Genomic DNA, 10,114 nt, shown 5'->3' on the forward strand with positions numbered 1-10,114 from the left:
ATTTCGTTTTAAATCTGTAAATTTTGGTTATTTTATGTTAGATTTTGTTATCAAAAAGTTCTAAAACAAGACTTTTATCATGCTACTTTTAGACCCTGCATAAAAAACAAGAAAAAGGTAATAAAACCAACCATATTTGATATATTTTAAAATCTTTAAAATTTGGTTTTGTAATATTTGTTCAATTATTAATAGTAAGCAGCTTGTTGACATCTGTGGAACTCCTATCTAAAAAACAACAGGTGTTGAATATATAAGATCTACATCTACTTAGTATTGAATTGATTCCTACGTCACTTTTAATTTTAAGGGCATTACCTTTGTGACATATTTTCTAGAAATATTTTCTTACGTTAATATTATAGAGAATAGGGAGAAAAAGTGATTACTATTTTATCTGTTAATATTTTGTGATTTCTTATAAGGATGAAATTATCATTTTAATGATACACGTCTTTATCTTTTTTCCAGGACAAATTGGTGAACCACAAGTTATGTCTTTCAGCCAAGCACCAAGAGTAGTAGCCCAAATGACATCACCAAAGCACAAACCACTGGATATGGCTCTCAATATGACCTCCAAAGCAGATTCAGTCATGTCAGCTCCACACTCCTTGTCCACAGCTGCTGTTGTTACCCAGACAACTACTACCACCATGGCACAACAGAGTCCTGGACCATCTGTTGTCATGTCAACACAGAAACCCATGGTTACCAGTAGTGGAGGAAACACCACGGTCTTGGCTGGCAGAACTGTGACAGTGAAACCTCCGAACACCGAGGCGTATCTACATCAGATTGGCATTCCACCAGGAGTCATACCATCACAGGCCCATCAACCTGTGCCCAGAATGCCAGACAACAAACCAGGCTTTCCAGCTGGTTTTATGCCCAACCCGGCATTTTCACGCCCTGAAATACCCCAGGAACACAACAGGCCATCACAAGGAGCACCCACAGACAAACAAATGGCAGTTACTTCATCTGCACCAACTTGTGTGGTACATCCAATTACTTCATCTAAAGGTGGAGTGGACCCCAAACTGATCCATCAACAGATGATGCAGGCTATTAGTGGACGTCCTGGTACAATATCAACAACCAGCAGCGGTCAACCAATTCCACCAGCTCACATGCAGCCTAGTCAGGCCCAAATGTTGGAAAAAGAACAGTTTAGGAATATGACAGCAATGCAATGTCAACCCATGATGCATTTGATGGGCCAGCCTCCTCATGGCATGCCAAACCACATTCAACACAAGGCAGAAAAGCCAACCAAGGGTAGACAATCTCAGAAGTCTGAAATGCAACAGTCAAATGAGCCCATGCAGAGACCACCTAGTGCACACAGTCAGAAACCATCAATCAGTGAATCACCTCGACCACACAGTGCACACAATAACATGGAGAATCATTTCAGAGAGATGTTTGCCAAGGGGCTTATACCACAAGAAATGCTGGCTAAAGGACTTATTCCACAGGAACTCCTAGCTAAAGGTCTAATCCCACAAGACCTTTTGGCTAAGGGCATGATCCAACATCCTCCTGCCATTCTTCAAATATATCATCAACAGCAGCTGGCTGCGGCAAAAATGGAGGAGAAGAAAGGCCATAAGATCCACCAGCCAAAAGAAATGGTGTCACCAGGAATTGCCCATCAGCCTTCAAGTATGATTCCAGCATCATCACAGTCCTCTAATCCTCAGATTAAGTCTCCAGCTTTGGCTCAAACAGCACCTAGTCCTCATCCAGTGTTCTCGCAGCCCTCAACATCACAGACAAGACCTAACAGTCCTGGACATAAAAAGGTAGGCCAAATTATCTGTACTTACAATGTGGAATGTTACTTGTGACATGCACTTGCAAGTTGCCACTTTCATTTTAATAACTTGACCTTAACATGTAAATTTTCTTCAATTTTGAAAGGTTATTATGTCAAATTGAGATATTTTCTTGTACTGTGATGTAAGTTTGAAAGAAGTTGTTACTGTGAAAGTACTTTCATTTGTGTGTACCAATATTTGTGGTTTAGGGAAAAATTATCAATTCATAGATTCAATAATTCGTGGATTTGACATCTCTACCATACAAATGAATTGGAAAGTTCCTTTTCGTCTGGAACCAAATTTCATGGTTTGCCTATTCCATGAAAACCACAAAAATTGGTACTCCTTGAATAATAATACTTTCACAGTATTCGTAGGCTGCAAATTTTTTTGTTTGCTTCATCTTGTTAGGAATGTGATACCATTCTGAATAAATGATAAAGGTCAATTTTGAAAGATTTAGACTTGTATATGAATATGTATTTCCTAACAGCTATGACATGATCATGCTACAACACATCAGTGCAAGTTTAACAACTCATGGTTTTATCTTCCATTCAAGAAGTTAATTAAGACTAGCAATAAATATGTCATATTGCACAGGTTAAATCTGTGTTATTAATAGAAAGAAGTTTCATAATGTCAGTGTGAAATTCAGCAGTTTGTAATAGAAACTTCTGTCTTTATAGTCTTACGTGTCCTTGCTTGAATGAATGCTTTATATAAAGTTCAGAAATCATACAGATACAACACACTTCAGAGTAGTTATGGTAAATTAGTGTCTGTACCATTGTATTTTGGAGAAATATATATATATATATATATAATTATTTCATGCCTATTTTTAGATGAATGATAAGATAATGTCCACCCAATGGACAAATGAAAGTCCAGTTGATGCCCGAAATGAAGCCCAGAGGTCCAGACCAACTTCAGTTGAGCCAGCACCTTCACCTAAACACTGGGGTAAGTTGTTGTCTTTACTGAAAAAAGTATACTGTAAATGTATACTGTAAATGTACCAATTTTCACTATTTTCAGGGAGGACAGAATACCACAAAAAATAGTACCTGCGAAATTATTTTAAACACAATATATAATGGTTAACCTTTTTTGAAATCATGAAAGTTGATACCTGCGAGAATTTTCAGTTGACAGAATCTGGGAAAAATGATTGAAGTTTACAGGAATTCAAAGGTTTAAGATTTTTATTTTTTTTTGTTTTATTGTAATTATTATGAGTATTAGAAGAAGAAAAAAAAATTCTTGCTCTTCAAACAATTATCAGTGCTGTTTGAATGATAAGTTTTTGAAAAAAGTAAAACTTAAATCAGATGTCTGTAGTCTGATAGGACTACACAAACATAAGAGAAAACAACAAACCAATTTATTGGCCAAATTTCACTTATGAAAATCAGGTTACAGTATGTTAAATGGTGGGTGGGAGGAGAAAATATTTTTATAACATTTTTTTCTGCAACTACTAATTGCAGCCCCTTAGTATTTGGTATCCATCATCAGGTGTGGGTCCCATACCGGGTGGTCCGATTTCAGACATGTTTAATGAAATTCCGCCATTTCTTTCTTTGACCAATCTGTTTATAGTCTTAGTTGACATTTCATTACTATACTAGTGAACAATTCCATTTCATTGACTTGGTTTTCATTTTATTATTTTTACATTGTAGGATATAGTGGCAATCAGCAGCCAAAACCAGCTCACCAGCCTAACCTGGATTCAAACAGCAAGACTCATCAGGAGGCTATACGTCTGATAGAACAGCACAAACAACAGGAGATGATGAGAATGCAAGAACAGGAGAGAGCCAAGATTCAGGAAATTCAGCGTCAAGAAATTCAGAGGCGTGAAGAAATCTTACGACAACAGGGAATTAAATCTCGGGAGAATGTACCATCTACGTCGACAAACTCCTCCCAGCAAGCTGAGCGTGATCGACAGACGGCATCAGTACCGGGTAAACCAAGGTCGAATCATATGCCATCACATACAGAGAGTGGACCAAGTGTCATTGATCCAAGAATGCACCATCTTCAAGATCTAAGAGCTGGAGCTCGTGGGCCTGGAGCTTTCCCAGCTCCTGGTAGTGATATGTTGCAGGGTATTCCAGAGCACTTGTATCGTGATCCTGCATTCCAGCAGAGGCTTGCAGCACTTAGAATGCCTCCACATCTCCTTGATCCACATCTGTTACCCCAAGGTTACCCTCTTGGCTTGCCACACCCATACCTTGGTGCTTTGCCTTTGGACCATCCTCACATGGCTGATGCTCGTCCCCCCTCTAGAGGAAGCAACCAGGGTATGAGGACCCCTCCCCCACGCCAGGCACATCAGGCTGTGGTAAAGAGTCCAGCTGTACCTGCCCAGAACAGACAGATGCCTGACCCACCACCTGGTGAAGGAAGTCTTGTCAGCCTCTTACAGGTATGTACATTAGTTTTTAAGTCAGCATAATTTGTGTGGTTCGGTGCTTTCATGTCTTGGTATTTTAAAGAAATATGAACGTCTTAGTGTGCACAAAGAGAAGGGAAAAAAAACAGGGAAAAATATCCCTTCTAAAATGATTATCATAATAAAAGCAATGCTTACAACATTTAGCATGAATAAGCAATCGGAATGTTTAGAATAAAAGCATTAATATACTGTGAAAGTATTATTGTTCGTTGGGTACTAATTTTCATGGAATTTGTGGGTTTGGTAAACTATGAAATTAAGTTCACAAAGAAAACGACATTTTTCATTCGTTTGTATGATTGAGTTTTCAAATACCCGGAATCAAGAATCCACGAAATGATCATTTTTCCTTAAACCAAGAAAATTGGTACCTACTATTAAATGTACTTTTACAGCATATGATATATATTAAAATAGATATACTCATGTATGAAACAGATACCAATGAAAGTAAAATATAAAAAAGCAAATGTCACTGTAACCAGCAAATGTTAATGTAACCAGTTTATTTTACAGAGATATCCAGTGATGTGGCAGGGTACTTTAGCTCTGAAGAATGACAGCTGTGCTGTGCAGATGCATGTGATATCTGGGTATAATGCCCTTGTCCAGACTGCCCTGCCTCAGCAGATAATTGAGGGCACCTGCCAACCTCTGAGAATTGCCCAGAGGATGAGACTTGAAGCAGCACAGCTAGATGGAGTTATCAAGAGAATGCAGGTATGTAATCTACATGTGTCCTTGATTAAGGATGTGGTTTGTTTACAAAGCTGTATTTTACTGATTATGTATTTCTGATTGTGCCAATTTTCACACGGTCTTCACACAGTCACACACCTTTTTAAAGGAATTGTCTGTATTTCTGTATCTTATATTTTACTTTTCTTAAGATACTATTAAATCTCTGTTGCTTTTGATGATACATTGGTTTTTTTGTTGTTTTTTTTGGTTTGGTTTTGTTTTGTTTTTTTTATGAATGTTTTGTCTTTTTTAATTTTTTTTCTTAAAATATTTAAATATTCTCAGCATCCTTGACCATCTGATATAGATTTATACAAAACAATGTAATATAATTTTTCTATCTTCCACAGTATGACAAGGATTACTGCATGCTGTTAGCATTACCATGTGGAAGTGACCATGATGACATCATTTTCCAAACTCGACAGATGTCAACAGGATTTATACAGTACCTACAACAGAAGCAGGCTGCTGGAATTGTTAACGTGGCTGATCCTAGATCTCAACAGGTAGTTTATTTATCTTACTCCTTCAGTGAAACCTGCCTATCCTAAAATAATTTTTGTCACTCAAAAGGAGTTTCATAATATTCATATCTTGTTCAGTAAAAAAAAAAAATAGAAAAAAAAGGCGAACTGCAACAAATACACCATTGTATAACCTTTATAAAAATAGTAAATACTTACAGAGCTTAGTCTGTGTTTTTGGATTATGATTTAAATGTTGAATCTTACAAACAGGTCATTGATTAATATTTTTTTTAAGCCTAAATAATGTGCCTTTTAATTAAAGAGGTTCTTCTTATTTGTAATAAAAAACTACAAATTAGTGATCTTAAAGAATATACCCCAAAATTAAGGCACAAAAGACATGGCTGTTTTTTATGTTGTTGGTTAATATAAATTTTGTTTTGTTTTCAGCCTGCCTATGTGGTTCACATATTTCCACCATGTGAATTTTCTCATGAAACACTTGGAAGACTAGGATTTGAGCTCTTACATCAAGTTCGTAATCTCAGCCACTTACTTGTGATTATAACAACTGTTGCTTAGAAGAGAGTTATTAAGATTTATATATAGAATGTACTAGTTACGTGGATATTATGTTTCTTAGACATGACTTTTACCTCGAATTTGACTTGATTTCACCGGACATGACAAAAACACAGGATATGACAGTAGGTCTCTTGGAGTTACATTCAAAAGGGAGACAACCATGTATGCTACAAAACAAATGAAATGCAAAAAATCAGAATTAGTTTAGCTTGTTGGATTTACCAAAAGTCTTAACATCATTTCTATGAGGAATTATGTGTTGTATGTCACAATTATGGAGTTACATAATATTAGAACTGGTTAGTCATGCCAAGATATTATCATAAATCTGATTAATCAATTCAAGATAGATGTTGAATGTGGATTATTTATATACTTGTGGAATATATATCTTATCTGATGTATGGAGATTTGACTTGATAGATTTTTGTGGAAGTGTTCATTACATGTTATAACAGACATCTGTATCATGTATTGAATTATGTTATGCACATTAATATTTGTTCCCAATGTATATTATTGTGGATTTTAATTTTAAAAGTGCTAGTTTTTTTCACTTGGATTTATCCTTGTTAATTGTACATGTATACTTGGATTAACTTCTGTTATTGTTCAGTACTTATTCCTTAGGATATCATCATTTTATGAAAAAAAAATGAGTTTGTAACCTCAGAAATGGCTGGCTACTTCTACAATTTGTAATGGATCATTCAAATATAAAACTATCATTGTGTGAATATTGTAGCAGAGATTCTGGATATTCAATTTAACCAAGATGATGTCAGTTTCTTTCAATCTGTGTCCTGGTTGTTAGTTTTTATTTTTAAGCTGTTATGTTTAGCATTTTCTCTCAGCTTAGTATGTCAGCCCATTGTTTGGGAGATTAATGCTTAGTAATCTCAGGAGTAAAGACATAACACTGGTTTAGGATTATTTTTGCCGGGATGCTGCTCTTGTTTCTAATTGACTAAATGATGTGGTGTTTTTGTTTTTCATTGTGAGCTTAGGGAAATGTACAAATGACGTCATCAAGAGACCAGATCGGGCTTATTGACCTTGTAACCTTACGTTGTAGAGCGTAGAATCTATGCTTATGACTTGAAATCCAATGATTTGACTTAGGCCATGCGCTGACAAGCAGCGTCAATGCTGTACTTTTGACGTGCATGTAACTTTTCATGTTAGCGTCGTTTTTTATGATCTCAAGACATTATATTACTTGGTGAAGTTTGTCATAGGGCAGTGTATTTTTTTTTCATCGTATGATTTTCATTTTCATTGTCTAATTGTGCATGTCATCAAATAGTCATTGTGTCCTAAGCAGTTTAAAATTTGGCAGCTTTTTCACATCTCTGTTCAATTTAGGTGGAGTATTAAGGTTTTTCTTTTACAAAAAGTGCAGGCTCACTTTGTTTCTTAGTATATTTTATTGTTGCACAGAACAAATTTTAGATTTTCTTGTTTTGCATATTGTGTAATGCTTTGACAAAGGTGTTTGAGTTAACTTAATAAAAAAGTTCACTTCTTTTTAGTTAGAACTTCATTCATTAAACCACTTTTAATCTTATATGAGCACTTTTAAGTGTATATTTAGATAGAAATTCTTGTATTGTTTACAGGTTGACTAATTTCTAAATTTACTTGATTTACAAATTTCTACTTTCGGAAAATAGCTTATTTATAAATGTTATGGAGTTAAGAGACTCATTTACAGTGAAACCTGTCTATACCACACCCCTTATGGTTTAGAAAGGTGTTTGGTTTACCCAGGTTTAAATTTTTTTAATGGATTTTTTTATAAAAGTGTCTGGTTTGGAAGGGTTTCCAGTTATTTGAGGGTTCAGTTTAGACAGGTTTATAGTTAATGGAGTGTTTAGTTTAGGCAGGTTACACTGTAGTATATTGATGTAGTGATCAGTACAGGAGTGGGAAGGGTTGGTTATCATTGTTTGTGTAGATGCATTGTTTTCATTCTCTTTTTTGCAGAAAGGCAGCAAATTTATTTTGATGGACTAGACCATTTCATGAACATTTTACATTTGAGAACATTTCATCATTTGATACATTACAGTACAGAGTTTCTACAACTGGAAATAAAATTATCAGAAATTATGAAAACCTTTTAATAAATTGCACTCTGATACACTTTGGTAAAGTTTATTAATAAAGTTTTTATCATCATTGTCTTGATATATTTGGAATTTTATTATTTTAGGTGTGTTTAAAAGCTTAGTGTGCGAATTTGTGTACTATTCAATCTCAATTTGATTTTTCGGCATTCAATGCAAAAGTTATTCCCAGAAAACAACTTGCATTGTGATCACAATACACATATTTTATCATAACCATTAGTCAATGTAACATATCTAACCTCAACTTACTTTGTTCACTGTATCACTAATCCTACAGGCCAAAGATTGTGTGTGGAACGTCGATGAATGGGAACACTATTTATTGGAATGCAAGAGTTCTTTTTGTTAATCCCCATTGTGTATATTATACAATCTTGTAGATAGACAGAACTTTGTTGTGTACAGTTGTTGTTAGGTTTTTGTTATTTACCCCTCCTTGTACATAATGTAAATCTTGCTGTATGTAAATAGTAACTCCCCTTTTTCTTAAAAGGGAGGTAATTCTGTGTATAAGTGTAAAATCTTAGTGTATGTATATAGTTACTTCCCTTTTGTTTTAAGGGGAAATAATTAGCGACCAATGGACATATGTTGTTAAAGATATTTGTGTGTTTTATGTAGAAGTTGACTTTGCAGTGCACAACTTAGAATTTTTTTTAAATATTTTTTTCTTAGATAAATCACAAGAATATTGATTATGGATCAATTTAAGATTGAAAAATTTTCTCGGTTCATAGTTTGAACAGCATTTTACTTGTCTTTCATAATTATTTAAACTTGCTGCTTTGGATTTTGCTAAAATAATATTTTTTTTGTAATTTCTTGAAGCTTTTTTAAATAATTTTTCTTGCAATTAATAAATGTTTTCAGGTTTTTATTTCTTGAGCTTTGTGTTTGAAACAGAATATAACCTCTGAGTCAACTACTGAAATAAAAGTGCTTGGATGTACAATGGAGCTATTGAGAATTGTGTATATGTGTATGTTTCTGCGTGTGGATGTTGTACATGAACTGTGATATTGTTTAGAGTCAGTTATAAAGAGTTTTATTTTTGTAAATTATTTTGTACATTATCTTGGCTCAATATTTCTGTATAATACTTGTCCCACGTCATTTGGTCATTAAGAAGAACTTCCGCTTTAAACAAAATAAATAATGAATTAAAAAATTGTTTTTTGTTTTTTCATATTTACAAATTACCTGTCTGAAGTAGCTCTTACGGAGGTAGACCTAGGGTAAGGGACATAAGTCTTGAAATCAGTGATATGTTTGTATCATATTCAAATTCACCAAAGCCTATCAAGCTTTCCTTTGAAACAGAAGGAAATCAGTCCAAGTTACTTTGATGCATGAGATAGATGTAAAATGCTGAATACAAACATTCTAATGATTTTTAAGAGTTGTGTCCCTTACCCTAGGTCTACCTCCTTAAGATGTACAAGCAACTTGAAATATGTCGGTCTAAAAATGTCAATCTGTCCTGGTGTAAAACAAATGTCAGTCTATCAGTCCTGGTCTTAAAAACACCAATCTTGGTATAAAAAATGTCAGTTGAAAGTCATGATCTAAAAATGTGTGTCAGTCATGGTATAAAAAATGTCAATCTGTCAGTCCTTTCCTAAATTATGGCAATCTGTCAGTTCTGGTTTCAAAAATAATAATCTCATTCCTGGTGAAAAAAACCTAGTTCCACATCTCAAATTGCAAACATCTGATAGAAAATTTCAAATTAAAAAAATATTAAAATTAGGACCCTGTCACATTGAGTGTCTGGTAGATTGTTTGCATGTTTAAGGTCTGTCTGACAAACAATACCTGTGATCCATGTATATTTTTCTTCCTAATGTGAATTGTGCAGACCAGTGGGGATAATACATACACTGCAGT

General features: G+C 34.6%; 1 protein-coding gene across 4 annotated transcripts in view; it reads left to right on the forward strand.

The window, feature by feature from the left end:
• LOC148601435 (uncharacterized) overlaps positions 1-9,288 on the forward strand; it is a 64,069-nt gene extending 54,781 nt beyond the window's left edge. For all 4 annotated transcript variants that reach the window (XM_088554496.1, XM_088554497.1, XM_088554498.1 and 1 more), the window contains 6 exons: positions 472-1,808; positions 2,675-2,792; positions 3,515-4,269; positions 4,816-5,019; positions 5,391-5,549; positions 5,961-9,288. In XM_088554496.1, coding sequence (XP_088410622.1) covers positions 472-1,808; positions 2,675-2,792; positions 3,515-4,269; positions 4,816-5,019; positions 5,391-5,549; positions 5,961-6,092 — 2,705 coding nt within the window. In that variant the 3' untranslated portion in view covers positions 6,093-9,288. The remainder of the gene's footprint in view (positions 1-471; positions 1,809-2,674; positions 2,793-3,514; positions 4,270-4,815; positions 5,020-5,390; positions 5,550-5,960) is intronic.
• Positions 9,289-10,114: the final 826 nt, after the last annotated feature.

Source organism: Perna viridis, chromosome 12 (genome assembly GCF_037379345.1).
Source record: "Perna viridis isolate PV_CMFRI_1.1 ecotype Kerala chromosome 12, ASM3737934v1, whole genome shotgun sequence".
NCBI classification, from domain to species: Eukaryota; Metazoa; Mollusca; class Bivalvia; order Mytilida; family Mytilidae; genus Perna; species Perna viridis.